General features: G+C 39.1%; 1 protein-coding gene across 2 annotated transcripts; it reads left to right on the forward strand.

The window, feature by feature from the left end:
* On the forward strand, positions 1-27340 carry LOC139764374 (fatty acid synthase-like). 2 transcript variants are annotated; one of them, XM_071690918.1, is made up of 38 exons: positions 1-154; positions 433-576; positions 2560-2713; positions 3874-4026; positions 4160-4333; positions 4606-4813; positions 5858-6089; positions 6278-6412; positions 6618-6713; positions 7417-7911; positions 8192-8428; positions 9512-9704; positions 10031-10260; positions 11098-11224; positions 12013-12187; positions 13300-13398; positions 13576-13732; positions 14106-14282; positions 14492-14702; positions 14944-15128; positions 15456-15794; positions 15936-16211; positions 16515-16711; positions 16819-17161; positions 17524-17697; positions 18271-18450; positions 18658-18856; positions 18990-19170; positions 19573-19813; positions 20395-20538; positions 20819-20987; positions 21191-21333; positions 21659-21827; positions 22202-22405; positions 22571-22848; positions 23012-23440; positions 24150-24299; positions 24555-27340. In XM_071690918.1, exons 2-38 carry the CDS (start codon positions 496-498, stop codon positions 24690-24692), a joined length of 7473 nt encoding a protein of 2490 aa, XP_071547019.1. In that variant the 5' UTR covers positions 1-154; positions 433-495; the 3' UTR covers positions 24693-27340. The 2 variants fall into 2 exon arrangements, with proteins under 2 accessions (XP_071547019.1, XP_071547020.1); XM_071690919.1 differs by having other exon boundaries at positions 95-158.

Consider the following 27340-nt stretch of genomic DNA (forward strand, 5'->3'; position numbering starts at 1 on the left):
GTCCCACCTCGGCCCAGACCCGCCTGGAAATTGATGTTGAAAGGAAATTATAAAGCCCGAGCGGCACTAGGGATGTCAGTGCACAGGGAGCATTCGTAGGGATTAAACGAAAACCTCACCCGCTGTGTTACTAGAAAACTTGGTGTTCCCTAACGTAAGTACGTTGACTTTACTTGAATAAGAATATAGTAGTGGCTTACAAATCATGTCCAAGGAAACCAGTGTTTACATATTGTAAATCAAGTGAAATTTCGAGGAGAAAATATAAATGTTTGATAGTATACCTTGAAAAGTTGACATTCTTGAAGAACAAAAGATCTGTAATGTTTATTACATGTTAGTAAAATAATACGACAAATTGAGTCATAAGAAATTATAGTGATCAAACTCAGAATATGGTCATGCAAATTGATTGTGTTCTTCCTTTTACAGATTTATTTATACTCTTCCTGTGCACTGCACTTTTACTACCACTGAAAACATCAACCCTCCATCATGCCAGCTTACGCAGACACCTTACCTGAAACCAAACCAACTGACCCACAAGTGATTACCTCACTGTCCACTAATAAAAAGGTTAGTAATTGATCATTATATTAATGGAGTTTACGTCTTGTGAAGATGACGTGTGATTCATGTTCAATTGACAGACAAGCTTTTATACGAGCTTAAGATGAGCGTAATGTTATCCACCAAAGTGACATTTTGTCAGCTCATGAGATCCCGAATGTGGACGATCACTTGCATATCTGAGATGCTGTAGTTTGCTTAAGGATTAGGAGACTCTGACATAAATCATCTTTAATAAATCTTGACTGACAGTGATAGCTAGCGGTTAAGGTGTGAAGGCTGCAGGTGATAGCTGATAGGTGGGGGGAAGACTTGCGGGCGTCAGGTGACACCAGACAGGAAGGAGGAGGGGAACATGTGTGGCTTGTGACATCTGACAGGAGGAAGGGTGTGCTATCGTTAGTTGATGACCAATAGGATGTGAAAGGTGTGCTGTCGTTGGTTGATGACTAATAGGATGTGAAGGTGTGCTGGCATTAGATGACAACTGAGAGTATTTAAGATTTAGACAAATCTTTTGCGTCAATTTCCCTGGGGTAAGGTGTACCGGCGTCAGCTGAGAGGCGAGCGGGGAAGGCCCACGAAAGAAAACGGGTGAGCCAGCATTGACAGTGGTGATGGGTCACTGAGGTATTGGAATATTTTTGCTTGACCGATCCAAAAAATTGTGTATCATTCGCTAGATTTTTAAGTTGGATGGAATACAGATTGACTAAGCTGTTACTATAGAAGTTCCAAAAAAATTCACAGGTGTAGTGTGCAAGGTTAGACATTATAGGGTTTAAGAGGCTCTGGCATGCGGACAGTCGTATTTAGACTTGTTAAGTTCATTATTGACATATCCTCCTCGTTATGTGATTGAGATGTCTCTCTATTTTTTTTTGCTTGAGAATTTAACTAGTCATTCGGTACATGAGTGATATAAACGTGTTATTGCCAGAAAGGCAAGGATAATTACAGTGTGCTAAGGAGTGTGAATGTCCCAGATTTGCGGTAAATTTAAATGTCATGTTTTGTTTCGTTAAAAAACATTTTTATTAGCAACTTAAGTCTTTTCAAAGGAATTATTGCGGTTGGACATGTTGAGGCATCCTGTTTAAGTTTCCGTATATTTGTATAGGCCTGCGTTTCTATGTTTTTTCGTTTACCAGGACTTCGTTTACCTCTGTAAGTTGTCGTAATAAACAGCCTTTGCCACTGAATTGACAAGTGATAGAAAAATGCTGGTGCGTTAACTGTTCAGGTACATGTTCCTGGAGAAATGCCCATAATGAGATATATCTTGATGCACTTGTAAGTTCTAAGAACGAGAAAGTAATTTCAAGTTAGTGAACTCTAAAACCGATTAAGAAAAGAAAACATGGAGCATTGTACTTTAATGTTCGGATATTTGTCAGAATTGAGGTTAAGTAAAACGTGAATTATCAGATGATTAAGATAAGTATCTGCGTCTGGAAATGCATTATTCAACACAAGTTGGAGTCCCTGCTCGTGGGTGTGAGCGTGGGAAACTGAAAAACGTGCGACCGACTCTTGCCTGTGTATCAAGGCAGTAGTGAAACGTCAGAGAAAGTTGATAATCATGTTCATGTTGGTCATTCTTTTTTTTTTTTTTTTTATCAGCAGAGGTCGATGACTTACTAAAACTACCCTGCTTACTGCGTATTAAGTGATCAGAAAGGTTTTGGTTATCTACATGATTTTGTAATAGAACGTGAGATAACTACAATTAAAATATGGTTTATGAATTTATGTAGATATCATATTTTGGGACGTCTTTGCTCTTCACATTTATGTTCTCTATATATTGTCGCATACAAGTAGGGGCACTGAGAGCCTGTACTGGCACCGGGTCAAACCTGTAACGATGACCATGATGCAGCTAGTACAGTGAAGGGACTGTACTGCCGAACTAGATATATTGTTTATATTTGTTTATTATATTTAAGTATATCCTAAGTTTCCTGTTAACACTTTTCAATTATTCAGTCACAGACTTCGGCTGAGGCAAGATGTCGGGAGTCGGTCGTGGTAAGCGGTATGTCCGGCCGCTTCCCGGAAAGCAACAGCGTCGAGGAATTTGCCCAAAATCTGTTCACGGGCGTGGACATGGTGACTGATGATGCCCGGCGTTGGACACCAGGTCAGTGGTTAGACACAATGGTAAAAATCTGCTTTGTAAAGCACAATTGGGAAGTACTTTGCGGGCGCTGACACAACTTGAAGCTTGGTGGCTCGGGAAAGGGAAAATACTTAAATGATTCAAAATACTCTTGTAAGGTTTCAAAGTTGGTTGTTTTCGATATCTTTTGTCCTTAGAGGTTCTAAAGTTATTGAGGCTTGCACTTGTACGTGAATATTAGGTCACATCGTTGCTAACTATTTTCCTTGCCAAATACATAAAGAACCTTTGAAATAATCGTACTTAATGACTGACAGTAAAAGCGTAGCAGAGATGGATGACAGATGGTCATCATTCATTGAATTATTTTCCTGTTTTACTGAATTTTCATTGAAATGAATTATCATCAGATGAAATGTATAGACATGCATAAATGCAGTATGCCTAAGGTATATGTAAATAACTAACTACTTCTTTTTATCACCATCACCGGTATCCTCACCAGATACGTCAGATGGGCAAGTTCCAGTTAACAGTGTTTTAAGCAACTAGGCATTGAAGAGCTTTTTAAAGTAGATGTTTTGTATTAGCAAATAGTACCGTGGATTATAGTGATTACCTGCATTGTTTGCATAGATTGAATGTACATATGGAAAAACTAAGAGTTTTCATTCCCTCTAGAGATATAACATTGTAGACCATGCAGTGAAGCCTCCTTGTGAAATAACATTGTAGACTTTGAAGTGAAGCCTCGTATGTGCTAACTTTCTTGATTGCCATTGAAATGTGTTTTTATACAGTTTTCTATTGTAGTCTGTCAATTTTCCAAGGATAGTGAAACAGGTATGCATCTGATAAATTTGCATAAAATTTCAGGGTTGAGTTACTGAATCCATGTGTTCCAGATAATTTTTTCCTATTGAGAAATTTTCATATACTTGATGTAGATCTATCAAGTTTTAATGTGGCAAACCTACTCGAAGCTTTTCGATACAAAAATTACTAGATATACATTGACCTTATTCTCTGAACATAAAATTGCAATGTATGTTCAATTTTGCAGTAGTCCTTAAAACTGGGAACGTGTATTAGACGTATTGAACTGAGGTGTAAAACCGACACAAGGTCCATCTGACATTCTGAAAATTTGATATAACCGACTTTCTCTTCCCCTCCTGCAGGAGCACATGGCCTCCCGCGACGCTCTGGTAAGCTCCCAGATTTGGCCCACTTCGATAGTGCCTTCTTCAGCGTGTCGCCTCGTCAGGCCCACTCCATGGACCCCCAGTTGCGACTTTTGCTGGAGCTAACCTATGAAGCTATTCTTGATGCTGGTGGGTCCTGTCTCCTTATTGTCATCAGCCCTTTTATGTTATGAAACCTAAATAACATACTTTTGTATTGGTATGCATAGCATTAGATATTTATATTGATGTTCTGAAATTGATACCATGACAATTTTTGCAGGTATGAACCCCAGCGAGCTGCGTGGGCGTCGCGTGGGCGTGTATGTGGGTGTGAGCAGCAGTGAGAGTGAAGAAGCATGGACAGTAGACCCTGCCAACGTGTCTGGCTATGCACTCACTGGCTGTTGTAGAGCCATGTTTGCTAATCGCATATCCTATACTTTTGATTTTAAGGGTAAGTTATGTTGTTGGACAACTGTGTACTCTATGAACAGAAATGTGCTCTTTTTCAGCTTTACATTATCACATTTTGTTCCTGTGTTTTAAAATAAAGTATGCAAAAACACCCTTGATTATAAAAGTCTCAAAAAAAAGCCATATTCATTTTAGTGGAATTTAAAAATTTTCATTTGGAGCCGTCATTTACTCTTCACTGGCAAAGTTTCAGTGGTATTTATTTGCTATATGTCTTGATTTCACTTAAGTGATGCCTTTATTTCTCCTAAGGTCCTAGCTTTGCAATCGACACAGCGTGCTCATCTTCTATGGTGGCACTCCAAACAGCTTGGTTAGCAGTGTCCGAAGGGGAAATAGAGGCAGCAGTGGTAGGGGGCACTAACCTCACCCTCAAGCCCCAGAACTCCATGCAGTTTAATGCTCTCAATATGTTAGCACCAGATGGCAAGTGTAAATCCTTCGATGCATCAGGCAATGGGTTAGTACAATCAGTCAGTAGTCAGTAGATACCCATTTACCCTGATGAAGTACTGGGAATGATCTTTGTATATGATGTATGTACTAAATAAAAGTTTATAACATTTAGGAACATGTAGGTTGGAGCATTAAGTAGAAGTAGTAGGTAGGAACATTAGGTGGAAGCACTAGTTAGGAGTATTCAGTTGGAAAACTAGCTAGAAGCCTCTGCAAACACTGCACTAGAGTTGCCACCTGCCATTGTCCTGTCAAAGGTGAGGCACTTGTGGCTAAGAAGTGGCACTAGAGTTTACTAGTTTGGGAGACTATTGCTGTGACCACTAAGTGTAACCTGCCCAAGAAAGACTGCAATGTCTATGGATGCTGAGAATGGGAAGATAACCGAGTTTGATATGCTCAGGAATGACCAGGGTGTCTATTATTAATGAGAGTGGGAAAAGATCTGTAGAATGAAGTGAGAAGAAAATACTAGATCTCCCTTTGATAACTAAAACAGCATGAAGAAAACCATTATGTAAATTGCCCTGAAGCCTTACCTGCCTGGTTTGTGTAAGTTTGGGCACTATCAGCAATTCACCTTGAGATTTATAGTGATGGGTTGAGTTGATTTGATTTTGGATAATCTTAACATTGTAAATGCTTGTGATGAAATTTTGTCTGTTTTGCCTGAATGTTAGCAAACAGTGTTTGTGAATGACAATTACTGCAAGGATTTTTTTGAGGGCAGTTGCCCCAACCCTTTACCTATTTGCTTATGCACAGTAACATTTGTTGGGGAAGTGAAATGTAAGTGAGGGACAAGGCCGGTTAGACAAGCCTCCTTTTCAATCAAAGTTTAAACAGAACTGTCAGTGAACTCCAATGATTTTTACATGAGGCAGGGTTGACAATGCAAACTGACTTACTTTGTTTACTGATGTTGAATGTTATAGGCAAGTTACTTAGTAATACATTGGAACTGCTTTAGATGTTTTGATATTTTGTATATTTTCAAGGTATTAGTATAATAAGCACTGAAAATTCACTTGACCTGCTTCTACCTCAGATATGTAAGGAGTGAAGCAGCTGTGGTGATTCTGCTACAGCGAGCACCTGAAGCTCGACGGGTATATGCCAACATTGTCCATGCCCGTGCCAACACAGATGGTCACAAGGGTGAGGGTGTCACCTTCCCATCAGGAGCAGTACAGCGGGACCTGCTGCAGGAGGTGTACAATCTTGCTGGGGTCTCTCCCTTAGAAGTATCTTACGTTGAGGCCCATGGGACAGGCACCAAGGTCAGCCAATTAAAAGAAAGTTATTCCTTCATGTACCATTCATGATTTATGAGAAACTTATGTATAGTATTAGAAGTCTTTACAACAAACATTGTATATATTGTTAGTACTCATAATGATTATGGTTTATTCACATTATGCTGTCTTTTGTGTTTTCATCACCAAGTGTCAATATTTTTTTCACACAGGCTGGAGACCCACAGGAGGTTGGGGCCCTTGCGGAGGTGTTCTGCTGTGGACGGTCAACCCCACTTATGATTGGCTCAGTTAAGTCTAACATGGGGCACTCTGAGCCTGCCTCTGGCCTCTGCTCAATGGTCAAGGTCTGTACACTACAGTTTTAAGTGTATTATCTTTGTTGAATTCATATGTGAATGAATTTGTGGTACTGTAATTGTTCTCATGAATGGAGGACTGTTACATACTATTTGCTATGTTTCACTCTTTCCTTATTGTTTTATGTTTTGAGAGAGAAATCTACTTGTTCTTTTCAAGAAATTACTATTGTATACGCATGTTGTTTTGAAGGTGCTGCTAGCCATGCAACGGAAGGAACTACCTGGGAACCTGCACTTCACTGCCCCCAATCCAGAGATCCCAGCACTGGTGGATGGTAGGATTAAGGTACTGTTGACTGGTCCCACTCAAGACCTCTCATTCACTTGTTTCACACAGTTTTAACTATTCCCATGTGTATGTTTATATATCTGTATATTTTCATACTTGATCACCGTTTTCCACGTTAGTGAGGTAGTGCAAAGAAACAGACAAAGAAAGACCTTCACATCCACTCACATACACACACACACACATTTAGATATATATGTGTGTATGTATGCACTCTTGCATATGCATATACAGGGTGATTCGTCAAGATATTTCATAAATGTCAGGGTAAATTCTTGAGGTTATTTTAAGACATCATTACTCTATGAGCAGACTTTGATAAAACAATTGTTTTCACATAATGGCTATGCAAACATATGTTGCTTTTGGTTATACTGAAGGTTTTGTTTGTTGAAGAGACTTTTAATCATGTGGCAATGTATTGAGTGAGAAAGTGGTTTTGTTGTACATAGACAAATACCACATAGCTTTGATATATGAAAAGTACCATTACTGTAATTTATCTTGTGTTTGCTAGTGTCAGAAGCACATATTATTATGTCTGTTAGTTCACTGTAATATTTTTTGTTTTTTATTCTTGAATTCATAAGTGATGACTATGGGTCAAAGTTTCATTTTAGTGTAATGGATTTGCACAAACATTGTAGTTCATTGGTTTTTCCTAGATCCAAGAATGAAATTCTGTCTGTATCCTGTGCAGGTGGTGAATGAGAACACACCTTGGGCTGGGGGATTTGCAGCTGTCAACAGCTTTGGCTTTGGTGGTGCAAATGTCCATGTGCTGCTGCGCTCTCCTGGGGGTCCCAGCCACCCTTTTGCAGCATCCCTGAAACCTGTGCTCATCCCATCAACCCACAGGATAAGTCCATCATCTTCTAATGGTGTAATGCCAGAGGACTGTAGTTTTGCCAATGGTATGGACATCAATTTTGCCAATGCTACAGATTGTGGCTTTGCCAATGGTTCAGATGAGAAGATTCATGAAGACTCTGTGTTGGATAAGGTAATCTCAGATAATGTGCCGAGATTGGTGTTGGCTGCTGGACGTACAGAGGAGACAGTGACAACACTGCTGGAAGGGGTTAAGGAGATAGCTACGCCAGCACTCTGTGGCCTCCTTGATAGACTCTCTGATATGCCTTCTAACAGTCATCCTGCCCGTGGCTATACCCTCATTGAGAAGGATGTTGTGCAGGTAAGAATAAGCTTGTAAACCCAGACTTGCTTAAAGAATTTCTCAGTTGTTTAAGGCCATGTGGCCAGAAATTCAGTATCCATCTCAAGAAGCTTTGTTTTAAAGTTATGACAGCCATGTTTGCCTCTGTTAAAAGATTGATAAACTACAGATATGTGTTTTTCATATCTAACTTAGGATGCTTTGATTGAGTTGTAGTGATACTACAGATTTTGTCCTGGGAAAAAAAGCGCTCTCCAGACACTGTAATGTTAGATAACCACTCCTTCCTTCGGTGCAGGCATCCATGATGTCTCCAAGCCAGCGGCCCCTCTGGCTAGTGTTTTCTGGCATGGGCTCCCAGTGGACTGGATGTGGCCGTGCCCTCCTTAACCTCCCCACCTTCGCAGCCACCATCAGGAGGTGCCATGCAGCCCTTTTGCCACAAGGCCTTGACCTTATCCAGATTCTCACCAGTGAAGATCCCACTATGATGTCCACAACAGCTGCCAGCTTTTCTACCATTGCTGCCATGCAGGTATGATAGTCATGATGCTAAATTATGCTGAAGGTACTCCTGCCTCGCTGTTCTTTTCATGGTTTCTTATTTGTGTAATATGAATATAAGCTTGAAAAATAGTAGGTGTGGGTAGAATTGACCTAACAGACTTTCAGACTAGGTCACATTATGATTGTTCTGCATGGGATTAATGTTGATGGAATTGTACTATATCAATCGATGACATAAAATTCATAGTTACTTTTGAACTTTAATATCCTGTGTAACCATGTAATTTTGATTATTGCTTAATCATACTGTGCTCAGTTTACTGATATTCAAAAGTCCTCCAAACATGTTTCATTGTATATAAATCATGATGTTGTTTAGAAACTAGATTAGCAATGGCATATTGGCTGAGAGTGCTGCATTGTAACTGATGGGTTTAAGTGTGTAAATTAAAATCTGCCTAGTTGTGAATACCTGGCTCATAAGACTAAAGAGGCAGATTCAGTTTGATGTAATGCCAGCCACATTACTTAGTGATGTATTGTTGCTACAAAATAGGTGTGATTTAAATTCAATTGATTTTCAAACAAATTCATTCTCTCAAGAAAAGTGAACCCCATTCACAGCATGAGGTGCCTGCATTAATAATGTTCTGTTTACTGTATTTCCAGAGTTTTACAATCTTATTAATGTATTTTTGAAATGTAATAGCATTAATGAGTACATCATTATCTTATTCTAAACCAAGACTTGTAGATTCTTGAATAGAATGCAGACTTTTACCTTCTTTCATAAATTAAGTCTTATGTTGTATATCATCGTCCTCATAACTAATCACATTTTGCTTTCACTTTTGTATCATAGCATTCATGTAGCCATGATAAAATCATTATACCTATTCTCTCATGTGCATGTTATCTAATGCCCTCCATATATTTTATTATGAAACTTTATACTCTTGTTTTCTTTCATGTCTGCTGTGGATGGGGTCCTTGGTTCGAATTTAATTAACCTAATTAGAAAATGGACAATGAGTAAGATAAAGAACTAGGCAAGGCTGGGATTTGACAGGTCTTACATTAGGCAACCAACTCATTGCCCTAACTATTACAGGTGGCACTTATAGATCTGTTGTGGAGTGTGGGTGTGCATGATGTGGCAGGTTTGGTGGGTCATAGCGTTGGTGAGTTGGGCTGTGCCTATGCCGATGGGGCTTTAACTGTTGAGCAGACAGTGCTTGCAGCATACTGGCGAGGACGAACTGTGCAGGAAGCCACCCTACCCCCAGGGGCCATGGCTGCTGTTGGTAAGTTGACAGCTTGTTAGACTTTCACTCAAAGGGCTGTTTTATATCAACTGTGTTTTGAGTGCAATATTACAAGTTAACTTGTTTGCAAGGTGCTAAGACCAGTGTAGTGAAGAGATGGATCAGTAATACTTTGATACATCTCTAAAGTTTGTCATTTTGATGATACTGGATCTTGATTAAGGGAATGGCAACTCTGATTTCCAAATGTTTAAAGTTGATCCTACACTTTTCTGGGTTTGTTGTTGGGTGAAGAATTATGCATTCACTCAAGTCAGCATTCCTGAGAATTCAAGCTGCCTGTGATGAAACACTGGTCATTTCAGGTCTAAGTGCAGCAGAGGCAAGCAAGTATTGCAAGGATGGTGTAGTTGTGGCTTGCCATAATGCTCATGACTCTGTAACACTCTCGGGCCCTAAAGAAAATATTGGAGCTGTGTTAGAGAAATTGTCAGTTGAAGATATATTCTGTCGTGCCGTGCAGTCAGAAGGTGTAGCCTTCCACCATCCAACCCTCAAGGCTGCTGCTCCACGCCTCTTGGAAGAACTGACAAAAGTAAGTGGAAGTGCCATACAATTAATTACAACATTGTCTGCTTTTGTATTATATTTCTCATTTCATGAATTTAACTTTTATAATATCAGATTAAACACCTTGAGGTAGATTTTTCTTGTACTTTTGTGCTGTTTCATGCATTAGTAGGGATCAGATAAAGAACAGCCACATATATAATGCACTGAAACCAGAACCCCATATCCTGAGCCAAGTTCTACAGACCATTTTATGGTTTTCTGTGATCACTTCATATGCCTCAGTTCAGCCTGTTTGTAGCATGGCTTCCCATAGTATACCATATTGCTCCAACTTGCTGTGCCATGCACCCTTCTGACTCGTCTGCATGTTTAGGCACCAATAACTTAAAATCTCTTTCAATTTTTGCTTCCATCTTCTTGGTCTTCCTCTTTCCATAGCCCTCTACATTTGTTATAGGTATATCCTCTTAGTCATTTGTTCATCCTTCCCACATGTCCAAACCATTTCAGGATACCCTACTTTGCACTTAAAATGATACTCTGCTTATTATTATACCTCTCCTTAACACTGTTCTGTACAACCCTTCTCACAACACATATAAATGAAGATATTTTTGTTTCAAGAATCTGGGGCATATTTTCAGGTAAGTGATAGAACTGTCCTTTATTTCAGCTGATTCCATGTGCTGTAGGAGGTGTGTACATTCTGACCTCTTTATTTAATGCTTTCATTATGTATTTCACATGTATAGATTTATCTGTTCTGGGAAATTACACCCCCTGATGTAGTTAAATGCATCATCATATTAAGATATTGATCAGGTGTTCAGTCAGTTGATTGTATTATCCTGTGTTTCAGCTGATCCCGTGTCCGCGGCAGAGGTCATCACGCTGGGTGAGTTCCTCAGTACCAGAAGCTCGCTGGGCAGCTCCAGGTGTCAACATGGCATCACCAGTTTACCTCGTTAATAACCTCCTTTCTCCAGGTCTGTATCAAGTTTAGCTTTGGTTTTCCTTGTGAATGAAAATTCATGTTATGTTGTCCTGCACTATACAAATGGCAATCATCATGGCGTAAAGTGCAGTTAGTGTGGTGATAACAGCAACTGTTGTTTGACCAGTGTAAATGTTTAACATTAAGATTTTGATAATGGTGGATGTTTTTTGTTTAGATAGAAATAATCATACAAGGGGTTCTGAAGTATAGAATTATGTACAGTAAGTTTTTGCAAAGTAAAACAGGAAGGAAGTATTTGCAGCTCTTCATTCCCACTCCTTTCAGTCACCTTCTGTGACATGTAGGGATTTTTCTTGATACCCTATCTTAGGGTTTACCTTAGACATTTCGCATGCCCTGGTACAGTCCATTGACAGCACATTGACCCCAGTATACCACATCATTTCAATTCACTCTATTCCTTGCACACCTCTCACCTCCTGTACGTTCAGACCTCAGTCGCTCAAAATCTTTTTTCACTCAATTCTTCCACCTCTAGTTTGGTGTCCTGCTTCTCCTTGTTTCCTTCACCTCTGACACATACATCCTCTTTGTCAATCTTTCCTCTCTCATTCTCTCCATATATCCAAACCATTTCAACACATCCTCTTCTGCTCTCTCAACTACATTCTTTTTATTTTCACACATTTCTCTTGCCCCTTCATTGCTTACTTGATCAAACCACCTTGCATCACATATTCATTGATGAAGATGGTAAATAAGCCTTTTGGACATCAGCACAGACTGAATTGCGATTGCATTTCATTGAATTCACAGTGTTGTTTGCGGAAGCTCTAGAGAAGATTCCAGCAGATGCCATAGCAGTGGAAGTGTCACCTCATGGACTCCTTCAGGCCATTCTGAGGAGGTCACTACCCCAGGCTGTACCCATTCCACTCATCAGGAAGGATGCTAAGTGCTCCTTGACTCACTTCTTAACAGCACTTGGCAAGTAAGTGAATGGTCCTGGGTTCTGTCATGGTTTCTTGCATTTAGCTTTTTACCAGTAAACTCTTATTTTCCCAGGAATTGGTATATTTTTTAGTGTCTGGGTGTACTCTGTTAGTTATGTCTATAGAGTATTTTTATGCACACATTTTATATGTCGTATGTTGCTAAGATTATGATAATCACGAGACAGATATCAGATTGAAGGAATTTGATGATTTTCCTATTCATCTTATTATACTTTGTCGATGTCTCCCGCGTTAGCAAGGTAGCACAAGGAAACAGACGAAAGAATGGCCCAACCCACCCACATACACATTTTTATATATAAACGCCCACACATGCACATATACATACCTATACATTTCAATGTATACATACATATACATACACAGACATATACATATATACACATGTACATATTCATACTTGCTGCCTTCATCTATTCCCGTCGCCACCCCGCCACACATGAAATGGCACCCCCCGCCACAGGCATACAAGGTGGCGCTACAAAAAGACAACAAAGGCCACATTCGTTCGCACTCAGTCTCTGTCATGTGTAATTCACTGAAACCACAGCTCCCTTTCCACATCCAGGCCCCAGAAAACTTTCCATGGTTTACCCCATATGCTTCACATGCTCTGGTTCAATCCATTGACAGCACGTCGACATCAGTATACCACATTGTTCCAATTCACTCTATTCCTTGCATGCCTTTCACCTTCCTGTATGTTCAGGCCCTGATCACTCAAAATCTTTTTCACTCCATCCTTCCACCTCCAATTTGGTCTCCCACTTCTTGTTCCCTTCACCTCTGACACATATATCCTCTTTGTGAGTCTTTCCTCACTCATTCTCTCGATGTGACCAAACCATTCCAATACACCCTCTTCTGCTCTCACAGCCACACTCTTTTTATTCCCACACATCTCTCTTACCCTTTCATTACTTACTCGATCAAAATACCTCACAACCACATATTCTCCTCAAACATCTCATTTCCAATACATCCACCCTCCTCCACACAACCGTTATTTGGCTAACAGTAATAAGACCAATAGTCTAAGTGAAAATTTCAGATTTTATTAATTCTGACTGGTTCTGTGTTCTTCCAGGATGTACATGAATGGTGTGAGTGTGGATGTGGGGGCCCTGTACCCTCGGCTTGCAATGCCGGTTCCTCCTTCCACCCCTTCTCTTGCCAGCCTTATCAGGTAATTCTTTTTTCAAGATATTGTCTCATATTTCAGAATGATTATGATATTTGTCATTGCCAAGTTATTGGAAAAAAGTTGGCATTGTTTGTTACTCTATACTGAATAGGTATATATTGCTTGAAAAGGATATTTTTTTGAGTAAAGATCCTCTGATGTTTTCTGATTGATATGCAGATGGGACCACAACCAGGAGTGGGATGTTGCTCGCTTTAGTACATCTCCGGCTGGCTCCGAGTATGAGGTGAAGGTGGATCTTGACTCTGAGGAGCACCGTTACCTGGAAGGTCACACAATTGATGGTCGTGTCATCTTCCCTGCAACTGGTTATTTGGTGGGTTAACCTCTTGAACATGATGCGACCAAACTTGAGCATGATATGACCCTTGGGTATGATGACATGGCCTTTGATTCTGCCCTCAAGGATCAGTCATTGGTTTGTCCTTCATACCCAAGAGTTATTCTGTTGTACCCAAGGGTTCTGCAGTTGTGCTCAATGGATTAAGCACATCACTACAACATTCTTTATTAGTGGTGTGTCCACTCATATTAAACATTTTAGCCAAAACTAAGTTTTGCATGTGAAACATTTTATTTACTGAGCTATTTGTATAACATTTGCAGTGTACTCTGTTGATGCTAGAATCTGGTGATGAGCGATTACTGAACTGTGGTAATTGATACTATCAACCTTTTGTTTAACACAGGTACTGGCATGGCAAGCCCTTTGTCGCCTAAAGGGTTTGCAGTGGGAGGACACCCCTGTTACTTTCAGCAATGTTACCTTACACCAGGCCACTGTTCTGTCCTCCTCCTCTAATACCACTTCAAGCACGACTACTACATTAACAGTCAGGATCTTGCTTGTTAAAGGAGAGTTTGAGGTTCGTTATAAAGTCTATCATCCTTATGTACCTGTTGTTACTGTTATTGTTCAGTCCCTTTTGTATTTGTCTTATTTTTAACCAATAGATTGGATATATTTTTGTTCCTTTATACTTTGACTACTGTACAATGAAATATAGCTTTGGAATGATTTATTTTACTTCTGCTAATGGTCTATATTATTTGATTTTACCTTTTTTTCATACAGGTTGTTGTCAGTGATTCAGTTGCTGCTTCCGGTAATATCCATCTAGGAGCTAGCCAGTCAGTTGAAACCAGGTCTTTGATGGATTACTTGACACCACCTACTGAAGAAGGTGATAAGATTCTGCTGCAGAAGGATGTCTATAAGGAGCTCCGTCTCAGAGGCTACCATTATGGTGGCCTCTTTCAGGGCATTAAGCAGGCAGACCTTAAAGGTAAGGGAAGATTTTTTTTTTAAAGGTAATAGTAATGAAAAAAAATTTCAAAAAGATTTCAAGTTTTGCATGTATCATTCATGATGGCAAAAGTAAGTGCTGATATGTATTTCACTTTCTGGTATTTTGTCCAAAATATTTAATTTCACTTTATGGTATTTTGTCCAAAATATTTAATGTGTTCTTTTTTTATATGATGAAATTATTTGTGTATTTGAACTTAGTTTTGATATCATGTTAGGCACACATGGAGTCCTTATGTGGCAGGACAACTGGGTGTCATTTTTGGACACAATGCTTCAATTTTCATTGATTGGTGCCAAATACAGGGCACTTATGTTGCCCACCAGAATACGCAAGATCTCGGTGGATCCTAACACCCTTCTTCATGACTCTGAACTTGAGGATGGCAAAAGAACTGTCCCTGTAAGTTGGCTTTATATTGTATTTCAGTAGATATTCAGACAGTGATTTTTGTGTTAGGTTGGATTACAATGACCATTTCATATGGGTTTGTATTGTCTGAGCTTATTATGGAATGTTGCATCTTGCCGATTCAGAAGTCAGACTTGGAATTTGTATGGAAATTTTTATTCAATTTTATATTTTTGAGGGCTTTTAGTTCGGTTTATAAATACTGCATACAGGGAGCAATGATTTGTGTTACATCAGTTGATTTAAAGATTTGCCACACCTTGTCATATTAGGGGAATTTTTCTCTGATAGAAATTACATTCTATGACTGACCTTCAGGTTCACCACAACTTGCATCTGGGAGCAACAGCCTGCCATGGAGTAGCCATTCAGGGTTTGAAGGCCACTTTGGCCCCAAGAAGGCCTACTCAAGACAATCCATTGCTTGAGAATTACCAGTTCCTCCCTCTCCAGCTTACTGAAGATCATATGATTTCGTCTCAGTTGACAACAGATGCTTGCCTTGGGATTCTTTTGGACACAGTACTGGAAAACACCTTAGGTTATAAACTGAAGATAGTGGAGAGTGCCTCAAGAGGAACTTCAGTTGGCAGCCCTGTTGACACTTGTGTGGCAGTTACCCTTATGAACCTCCTCAACTCTAAGCCTCAGCTTAAGGTAGACTATCATTACATGTGAGAAAAGATTTAAGTTTAAAATACTGAAGACATGAATAACCTGAGATTCTAATCTTTATTAAAGTATGGTTATGTAATTTTTGGACGTAAATTAGAAAGTAAGAAACGCTTTCCCCTACAGGTAGACTACATACTCCATACCCCAGACAAGCTGAAGGAGGAGGAGCAGGAGCACTTTGCTTCCTCGGGAGTGGTATTGAACACTGACTTTGCTTCTAACATGTCACCCTCTCCACACCTTCTTATACTTCACCAGCACGAGGATGAAATAATTGACAAGCTTAGTGCTAGTTCTTTCATCATGACAGATGCAGAAGATGTAGTAGAGACTATGAAAGGAGCTGGGTACCTTGAGATTGCCTCAGTTTCAAAGATTGGAATGAAACTACTGAGAAAGGTATGGCATGATATGAGAGTGAAGTTTCTAACTATATTGAGATTTTTAGACTAGTTCTGGTGCTTTATATCTGCATTTAAGAAGAAATTTTAGATAATATGCCAATGAGATCTTGTGGATACATCATGGAAACTGACACTGTAAGTTGGGAGAGTTATGTTTATTACTTTTGTGTACCTCCTATGCACTAGAGTTCATTAATGAATAGATTACTAAAAGCTAACTACTTTCAGAAGGTATTTGTATGATATTAGATAGTACTTGTCTCCTTTTATTTTCATGAATAACTTGTTCAACTTTCAGAGTCAGTCCAAGATGCCATACACCACACTTGAAGTCTCCACTGCTGATACACAGTTCTCATGGGTGCCAGTGCTGAAAGAGAGGGTGTTGGGGCCCTCTGAGGATATTGTATGGCTCCTGTCATCTGGAGAGCCTGCATCTGGTATCCTAGGGCTTGTAAATTGCCTCAGGAGGGAACCTGGTGGAGAAAAAATCAGGTAATATTTCAGTGGTGATGGATAAAGTAGTTAGAGGAGTTAAAGATTATCAATGACAAGTTCCTTTATTAAGTTGTACTTATCTCATATTGCTTTTGTTTCTTTAGATGTGTCTTTGTGCCTGAGGGGAAGGCAGTCGTTAAGTCTGACTTACTCAGTCGTGACTTGGCCATCAACGTTTGTCAGAACAGTGTTTGGGGTACGTACAGACACTTACCCCTTAGTCAACTGGCACCACATCCTTCTCGGCATGCCCTTCTGAACGTGGCCATGCGTGGTGACCTTGCCTCCCTCACCTGGTTCCAGATGGGATCACAGGAACCTTCAGATGGTGGTGACCAAAGCATGCTGGCGTGTGATGTCTATTATGCACCATTGAATTTCCGTGATGTGATGTTAGCCACAGGAAAACTCCCACCTGATGCTCTACCAGGAGATCTGGCAATGAAGGTGTGATATAAATCTTGTTTTATCTATCTAAATGTATTTCTGATGCCTGTACCCTTCAGGAAGTCCCTCAAGGGGATGGTCAAGGCAAAAGTCTCCACAACTGGTGAATTCTGATGCTGCTTTTTATCCTTTAGTGCCTCACCCTTAACAGGCCACTGGCAGAGGACATCTTTAGTAAAGTGTTTCTGAGGCTCCTACCCAGTGATCCTTCGGACTACTTCTTCCTAATGTGTCTAATTGTATTATGCTATGATTTTTTATAATCTTTTATCTCTGATGTATCCAGAATGATTAACGCAGTCTTTTGAAATTGTTAAATCTGAAATGTAAACCCATGTTTAATATGAAGCCTTTGTTGGCAGGAGTGCATATTAGGTTTGGAATTTGCTGGCTTCAGTAAGGGGAAGCGTGTGATGGGTCTGGTTGCTGCAGGTGGTTTGGCCACCAGTGTGGAGGCTGACCCATTGCTGACCTGGCCTGTACCTGCCTCCTGGTCACTCAAGGATGCCTCTACTGTCCCTGTTGTGTATGCAACTGTGAGTAGGAAGACTTTCCTGTATCCTTACATTTTTATTGAATATGTACCTCTGTTGGCATAGCGATGTGACTTAGTGCGCAGCATTAGGTTTGTTGTGTAGTTCTTTTGATATGATTGTAAGTGTTAGCACTGACCAAGTAGTGTTACCCTGAGATGAATTCTTTCAGTCTGTGTGGATAGTGTGATTTTTTCTAAATAGTATTCAGGGAACAGAAAAACATATTCAGATATATTCATACATCCATAGGAATCTTTTATGAAACTGCTGCTTTGAGGCAAGAATAGGTTGAATTAGGCTTCTTTAAAATGTGATCCTCAGTGGTGCTGTACTTTCTGTTCACTTTTGATGATGCAGCCTCATTGAAGGTGACTTCTAGATCATGTTGTCAGAACTTGTGGGGGAAGTCAACTAATGTTATGAGATATGGAATGAAATGGCCTACAAATTTTGCCTGTCAGTATATTTTTCAAGTACTGAACTTTATCATGCAAATGACCATTATACTTAGGAAAACTTCTATAAGTTTATACAAATACTTAGTTTGAGCAACAAGTTCATTACCCTCCTTAGGCATACTATGCCTTGGTGGTGCGTGGTGGATTGCGAGCTGGAGAGAGTGTCCTCATCCATGCAGGCTCTGGAGGTGTGGGACAGGCAGCTATAAGCATTGCCTTGGCCCGCTCTTGTACTGTTTACACCACAGTTGGCAGCACACAGAAGAAGGCCTTCTTGCAGAAGCGTTTCCCACAGGTACGGTACATGAGAAGCTGTAGTGTAAGAGTTCATATATTTTTCATGTGTTTAAGACTCCTTTAAAGGCTGCATATTAATGAATTAAGTGATCCATGTACAGTAAATTTGTTTCATTAAACCATAAGTTTAACAAACTTTGTAGAATTGAATATGAATGTTCTTCCCTGGAGAGAGACTCAAAAACTCCGTTTTGACTTATGTTAGCTCAAGGATGAGAACTTTGCCAACTCTCGTGATGGTACCTTTGAGTATGCTGTTCTCGAGCGTACAGGTGGTCATGGAGTAGATGTAGTGCTAAACTCTTTGGCTGGGGACCTCCTGCAGGCCTCTGTCAGGTGCCTCAAGCAACATGGTCGCTTCCTTGAGATTGGCAAGGCTGACTTATCAAACAATACTGCTCTGGGTTGGTATTGTGTTACTTTTAGTTCATTGATATTGATATAATAAAGATAACCTCGTAGATTCTTTCAGTACATGGTATTGTATAGTGTATGATGTTTGTTATTTAAACATGACAAAGGATCTGTGTCTTCCAGGTATGGCTATCTTCTTAAAGAATGTGACATTCCATGGTATCCTTCTGGATTCTCTCTTTGATGCCTCTCCAGAGGAAAGACAACGCATCAATGATCTAGTGTCAGAGGGCCTGAGGACTGGGGTAGTTAGGCCCCTCCCAGCCACACTCTTCATGAGGGAATGTGCCGAGGATGCCTTCAGGTAGGTTTGGTCTCCTTTTGTTTGATGCTGGCTGTATAAGGTAAAAATGAAAAAAATTCATTCTAGTTTACTGCACTTTGCAGCACAGTATGGATTACATTGTTTTGAAGATTATATATAGAGATGCTAGTTTTAAAAAGTATATATAGAGATGTTAGTAGTACTGAGGTTGAATTTTGTGGTTCTTTGTTAGTCCACAAAGGTTTTGATGTTTTGAATACTAGTAGAAACTCCTTTTGAATTAGGGTTTCCAGAAATGTAGTGTGTTTAAAATTAACTTGTAACTTTCATTAATTGAAGAGCATCAAAGTTCACTTTCATTAATTGAAGAGCATCAAAGTTCACAGTTGATATACACAATACAATAAGCAGTTGGTATTGCACTACCATCTTTATGTGCAGGTACATGGCAACAGGCAAACACATTGGCAAGGTTGTGTTAGAGATAAAACCCGAATCTTCAGCTGCCCAAGACCTTGCCCTTGTCCCAGCTGTGCCTCGTGTCACCCCTCATGCCCACATGGTTTATGTCATTACTGGTGGCTTGGGTGGCTTGGGGTTAGAGTTGGCTGGTTGGCTGATTGGCCGTGGGGCCAAGAAGCTGGTGCTTACATCACGTCGAGGGATCACAACAGGTTACCAGGTGCGCAGTGAGAGGCTGGGGTTAGCAGATCATCCCTCTTGAAGGACTGCTAGTTGTTAACTTAACTAAACCTTTTAGGAACACTAGTTGGACTCTTGAACACAAGGGTGTGGCCCATGAATATAAGGGTCAGGTCAGAGGCTAGGCCATCATATCCAGGAATTGTAACATGCTTAAGGGTTGCATTATCATGATGAACTGGTCGACATTAAAATTTGAACCTTCTTTCTAGCAAAAGAAAGAAGTTATGTCATGAATGGGATATATCTTTTTTGATCCAGTTACTGATGATCTTGAATGGAAGCTACCTTACGTTTTCATTATTGTTTTCTGAAGGTTTAGTTAGTTTTTAACAAACATTCCAAATTGATGAGATGTTGATTTTTGTGGACATATAAACACTAGTGTTTTGTATAAGTGGTCTTTGTAATTGTACATAAAATGGGAAGACATCTCTCTATCATGCATTGTAACCTTTTGTTGTTTGTTTGAATATTGATAATATGCGGACAAAATGATGATTACATTAATGTAAAAGGTTTGCATTTTGTTTGTTGAACAACTCTGATGTTTTGCCGCAGGCACTGCGTGTTCGGCGGTGGCGGGAGTCTGGGGTAACTGTACGGGTATTAACACAAGATGCCTCCACCACCACTAGTGCTACTTTACTCCTTCAGATGGCAGCTGAAGATGGACCTGTGGGAGGCATTTTCCACCTTGCTATGGTAAAGCAAAAATTTAAAAAAAAATTTAATCTGGTATTTTATGGATATGACAAATGTTTTGCCTTGAAAACTATATTTGATGCAATTTGAATTTTTTTATCTGTATCTTGTCTCTTTCATTGTTCAGAATCCTAGGTTTTGAAATATATTAGAATGACATCGGTGGAATGTTCAGTATATCCTGTTTGTATAATTTCATTTGCGGAAATAGCAAACATTTCTGATCAGAACAAGACAAATTCATATCAACTGCAGCTACAATTGTTATATGGCCCAACAGGTGTTAAAAGACTCTCTCCTTGAGAACCAGAGTTCAGAGACCTTCCACTTCGTGAATCATGTTAAAGGTAATGGAGCTGTAGCCCTGGACGCTGCTTCTCGTGTCTGCTGCCCCAATCTACACCTCTGGGTGGCCTTCTCCAGTATCGCTTGTGGCAAGGGCAATGCTGGTAAGGGACTAGGGATGTCTACAAATGTTTGGTTAGCTTTGGGTCTTAACTTTGAATCATTTGTCTAATAAGGGAGAAAGATGCACAAAGTTGACCATATGAAATTTGAAAATTTTCAAACCTAACAGTGGACTATCATCAAAGATTATTTGAAGAAGGTATTAGTCATGATCAGACGCTTGAAACTAAATGTGATATTCCAGGTCAGACCAACTACGGCTGGGCAAACTCTGTGTGTGAGCGTGTGGTGGAGGCTCGGGTGAAGGCAGGACTACCAGGTGTGGCCATCCAGTGGGGTGGTGTAGGTGATGTTGGTGTTCTTGCTGACACATTGGGTGATATTGAGGTTTGTTCATAGTATTGACTAAAGTTCTTTGGAGTAATTTGCATGTGTACTTGTTTCATTCATTGTTACAAACTATCTAGTTATTGAAAAATTTCCAGATTTTTGTCAGTCTACATACTTCTTTCATTATGATTCAATACTACTTTTTAATGTAGAAAATGGCACACGTGAAAAAACAGAAGTAAAACTGTACAGAAAAGTGGAATGCAACACTATTTCTGAGATCTGTTATTTATGTATTGTTTGGTTGCTTTGAGTGAAACTTTTGGAAAAGCGAGAAGACTTTTGATTTAGTGTGATTATGGAAAGTTGTGTGTTCCCTCAGGTGGCAGGAACAAAGCCTCAGTCAGTGCGGTCAGTGTTGGAGTGTCTGGACATGCTGCTCCTGGGTGCCACCCCTGTCGTATCCTCTTTATGCCTAGCCACCAAAAAGTCTGGCAAGGCTGATGGTAGCAGTGGTGGATCACTGGTGAAGTCCATTGCGAACGTTTTGGGTTAGTCTTAGATAAAGTATTAAGTTGTATGAAGTGAAAAGCATTTAATGGGAGAAACAATTTTTGTAATTCCTTATTAATTATTGGCAATGGCTAAGACATAATTTTGTACTCTTTTTATTGCTTAGTTTTCTTCCTGTATTGTTAATACTAGTATTAGATTTAAACACATTGTTGTAGATAGACAGATAGGTACCATATTGCCTTGCATCAATTTAGTGTAATGCTCAAGGTTCTTAAGTAATTCAGTAGATAGGGAGTACATTGCCTTGCATCAGTTTATTGTAATACTCAAGGCCATGAAATAATTCAGTTAGGCTATGTTAATCAATTCTGGTAATGGCCGAACTAAATCTCCAGTTTTTATCTTTAAGGAATGAAAGATGTCTCAAAAGCACCTTTGGATGTAACGCTTGGGGACCTAGGTCTTGACTCCCTCATGAGTGTGGAGGTGAAGCAAACACTTGAGCGAGAGGCTGACCTCGTCCTCACTGCTGCTCAAGTCAGAGAGTTGACGCTAAGAACCCTGCAAGACATGGACAAGAAGGGTGGTTCCCTAGCTCAGAACACATCAGAAGGTAATGTAAATTTTCTTGAATGTTTGATTAAGAAATGTTAATTCGAATAGTAAAGCCAATTTGAATGATATCTTGATGAGAATGTAAGACAATGCAATGATTATTGTTGAAAGTAATATGGTTTAGATATACTGATCTTGTAAAGGACCATAATCACGTTTTCAGAAAAATTGTCAGTGAAGCCAGTACTAAAGGAGGCATCTGAGCATATGCAGATGTCTCCTCAACCGTGGCTTACCCTGCCACTACTGCCAGAGGGACGTGTCACTGTGTTGCAGGAAGGAGGCAACAATGCTCCTCTTTTCCTTGCAGCACCCATACAGGGTACTACTGCCCCTCTTGTTGAAGTGACACGAGGGCTTGACCGACCTGTGTATGGCTTACAGTATCCATCAGATGTTCCTCATCACTCTATCACAGAAATGGCACAAACCTTAGTACAGGTAATCAGCTCATTTTGGGTGAAATAATTCCCTTTTGGTTTGCTATATTCAGGATTTCAATAATTTGTAGTGTCACTGCCAAAAGGTTTCCTTTTTTACCAATCCAGAACACAAATTTGTTTTTATTTACAAAAAAATTGGGCTCTTTCTTTCATGGTAACAGGAGCTGCAAAATGTACACCCATCAGGAGACTTTGCCATCGGTGGATACTCCTTTGGTACTGCAGTGGCACTTGAAATGACCCGTTTATTGGAGAAAAATAATCGGATCCCAACCTCTGTCATCCTCCTTGATGGCTCTCAGTCATATGTGACTGATATTGTAGAGGGGTACAAGTCACGGATTGGCTCCACCCCTCACACACAAGAGTCTCAAATGAATAACAGGAAGTTAGAGAAGAGGGATGACAAGGAACAGGTAGAGATCTTGATAGTCTTCGCTATGCAGTTTACTTCAGTGGAGTCTACAACGCTGAAGAAAACATTACTAGGACTAAAGTCATGGGAGGAAAGAGTGAACAAAGTGGCTGAGCTGGTGACTGAAAGTAGAGCAGCTGTAGGGGTCAGCTTGCAACAAAATGAGTGCCAACAGGTAAGACACTCTAGATGCTCTACTGGATACAAAGGTTGAATAATGCACTTTTTTGATCTTTGCTTTACACTTTGTTGCAAGGATAAGTTAGATTAAGGTAACATGAAAGTTCAAGTAATTTTTTGATGGGAACATTATTCAGAACTCATATTTGAACTTGTGCTCATGTAACATTAGTAGTTTTTATTTTAAGATTGTATTGCACTTTGTATCAATTTTATGTGGCTTTGAATAGAAACTTGATATGCAGATGGGTCGTGATATCTTTTGTAAATGTTGCCTACTTGGGGTTGACTAAATAAGTGGATTCAAGGAAATTTTTACAATTTTTTTGATACATCTTTATATTTAAATACCATACTACACTGTGAAGTTTAGTCTTCTGCCAGTAAAATATTTACAGATATTGCAACTTTGACAATTATGGTCAAGCTGTTGAACAGTTTTAAACATAAATATGGTGATTAAATTTTTTTTTATTATGATACTGTTGAACTGGAGGAATTCTGCAGACTCCAGTATCATGCTTCATTGTGAAGTTGAGTTTTCAAGCCTTAAAGTTTGTTGATACTGCAACTTCATGAAACATTGTCATGCTGTTAGTCATAAGATTGTTATTTAATGGTTAATGATTTCTCGATGATGGAACTTAATGTGTGTGGAAGGTTTGAATAAGCTATCAAAACATTATTTTTCTTGTGTGCCATAGGCTGTGAAGGCTGCAGAGATGCTATACCATAGACTCATAGCAGGGAGTATACACAAGCCAGAGGGCTGTGTGCGACGACCCACTCTTCTGGTACGAGCTAGAGACAACCTCCAGGCAGCTACTCTTGGGCATGACTATGGACTCTCAAAGGTAAAGCATACTTAGCTTTTGCCTTCATACCATGAAAGTACACTTAGAGATTGAATTACTGTACAAAATTGGTAAACTTCACAACATGAATTTGAGTATGATGAAAGCTAGAGGTAATTGATTAAAAGTAATTGTTTAAGTAATTTTCTGTATGATTGAGAGTTGTTTTATTGTCATGTAAACAAGTTTTTCCCTGGTGCTATATAACTGACAAGGTGCAATTAGCTTTTTTTTTGACCAATGTCTTGATCACAGATTGTGGAAGGAACCCTAAAAATTGAAGAAGTGGCAGGAACCCACGAGAGCTTTGTACAAGGTGCTAGTGGTCATCAAGTCACCAGCCTCATTCAGACCTTCCTTCGGGAATCATCACCCACCACCAGTCATCAGTAGAAAGGCTGAGAACTGATTGATTGTATCCTTGGTGAAAGAGTAGCCAAGAATGATCTGTGATATAAATTTAGGTGGCAATGGGTGGACGGTATAGTAAATATAAACTCTCTAAAGATAGGCGACTTACTTTAAATGAATGGTAGGAAATTTATTTATTTGTTTTTGAATGTTAGTCATGTCTTACTTCATGTTTGTTTTGGGTTAGAAAGTGCACTTTAGGGTTATATATAAGTATACTGCTTTTACTGGTATACCAAAATATGATTGTACATTAAGATTTATTGTTACTGGAAGTGCAGTCAGAATGGAGCTTTAATTTTTTTTTTTTGTATATATGCCTATGTATGTATGATTTTTACGTAGTCATCTTATGTATCATATAAATAGACCAGTAGGTTCAACCAAAAGCTTACTGATGCTTACATTCTTTTTGAAATACCTCAGAAATTGTGTTGCGATTATCATGGGTTTCATTTTTATGTTAATATCTATATTTTTCTCCCTATTCAGTAGCGCCGGTTGGCTCAGACAAGATAAATCGTGTACAGTATGTGGGAAAAAAAAATTGCATTGGATTTGCTTGCTCTCTCATAGAACTTGAATTATTGTAAGTCAGTTTAATTATGATTCATAAATATTCCAAGTTGTAATTTATTGTATTGCACTTTTATCTTTTCAAGTCATAAATGGAAGTATGACTATGTACGTATATATATGTATATGTCTGTGTATGTATGTATGTTTTTTTTTTTCCAAAAGAAAGAACAGAGAAGGGGGCCAGGTGAGGATATTTCCTCAAAGGCCCAGTCCTCTGTTCTTAATGCTACCTCGCTAATGCGGGAAATGGCGAATAGTATGAAAGGAAAAAAGAAAGGATATATATATATATATATATATATATATATATATATATATATATATATATATATATATATATATATATATATATCCCAGGGGATAGGGGAGAAAGAATACTTCCCACGCATTCCCTGCGTGTCATAGAAGGCGACTAAAAGGGGAGGGAGCGGGGCTGGAAATTCTCCCCTCTTGTTTTTAATTTTCCAAAAGGAGGAACAGAGAGAGGGGCCAAGTGAGTATTTCCCTCAAAGGCTCGGTCCTCTGCTCTTAACACTATCTTGTCAATGTGGGAGATGGCGAATAGTATGAAAACAAACAGAAAATGAATTATATATATATTTTCATACATATTTGCCATTTCCTGTGTTAGCAAGTTGGGTTAAGAGCAGAGGACTGAGCCTTAGAGATAAAATCCCCAGTTGGCCCCCTTCTCCATTCCCTCTTTTGGAAAAGATGGATAGATATGTATATGTGCGTGTATGGACGTGTATGTATATACATGTGTATGTGGATGGGTTGGGCCATTCTTTCGTCCGTTTCCTTCGCTACCTCGCTAACGCAGGAGACAGTGACAAAGTATAATAAATATATATATATGTATATATATATATATATATATATATATATATATATATATATATATATATATATATATATATATATTTTTTTTTTTTTTTTCCAAACTATTCGCCATTTCCCGCGTTAGCGAGGTAGCGTTAAGAACAGAGGACTGGGCCTTTTTTGGAATATCCTATATATATAGGATGAGCCATGGAGGGCTGTGTAGGTATGTGTGTTTGCGTGTGTGGACGTGTGTATGTACGTGTGTATGGGGGTTGGGCCATTTCTTTCGTCTGTTTCCTCGCGCTACCTCGCAAACGCGGGAGACAGCGACAAAGTATAAAAAAAAAAAATAAAAAAAAAATATATATATATATATATATATATATATATATATATATATATATATATATATATATATATATATATCTGTCCTTACACCTTGAACTTTTATCCTAATACTCCATGAAATGTATAATTAGTAGATATCCCTTGTAGATGTGTTATTTATTTACTATCACTTTTGGCATCCAAAATCTTTTGTTCTTCAGTGTTATCATGTTACCGGTAATACATAAAGGTACATGTTGCAGTTGCAGAAAGGATATGGAGATAGTGTTTATTCTGTCTTCATCCTTTTATGTGACTGAGAACAGTTGCAATGCCAGCAATGCAGCATATTAGTGTTTGCTTATAGCAGTTAGACTTTCTTTTACATTACTACAGTAAAGAAAGTTATGTGTATCAGAAAACTTTGCTTAACCTAGGCAAAATATTTTGGAGTCTGAAATTTTGCCAGAATATCTACTTGTTTGGGCTTATTATCATGTTTATCAGAACATGTAGACGTGAACAAATTGGCAAGTTTTGTCTTGATATGGTCTTTGCCCAGTAAGAAAGGCAGTGCTTTTAAACAACTGTGACATATCTGTCCATTCCTTCCTAGTGAAATAAGGTGTTATTTTTTCTATGCAGATTTAACGTCTTGTGGATTTCTATATTTTATACAAAAGTGTTTGTAAAGATGTTCCATAGATATATGTTTTAAAGACAAAAAGTTGGGCATCATTAGAGTTTGCATGCCTTATAGTAGCAGGTTATTGACAAGGAGATAGGTTTGCTGTGTTTGCCAGTAGTTTAAAGAAGTGTACTATTTGAAGATTCCAATGTATTGATTTTGAACTTATTTATTTTGTATAGCAGTGTCCACATAAAGATTATACAAGTAA

The sequence above is a fragment of the Panulirus ornatus genome, chromosome 49 (genome assembly GCF_036320965.1).
Source record: "Panulirus ornatus isolate Po-2019 chromosome 49, ASM3632096v1, whole genome shotgun sequence".
Classification (NCBI taxonomy): domain Eukaryota; kingdom Metazoa; phylum Arthropoda; class Malacostraca; order Decapoda; family Palinuridae; genus Panulirus; species Panulirus ornatus.

Bases quoted from the DNA above. Each gene is read 5' to 3' on its own strand.
- LOC139764374 (XM_071690918.1), top strand. From the start codon at position 496: ATGCCAGCTTACGCAGACACCTTACCTGAAACCAAACCAACTGACCCA. The intron at 4,027-4,159 runs GTGGGTCCTGTC...CAATTTTTGCAG, and splicing joins TGAAGCTATTCTTGATGCTG to GTATGAACCCCAGCGAGCTG. The intron at 16,212-16,514 runs GTATGGCATGAT...TTCAACTTTCAG, and splicing joins GAATGAAACTACTGAGAAAG to AGTCAGTCCAAGATGCCATA.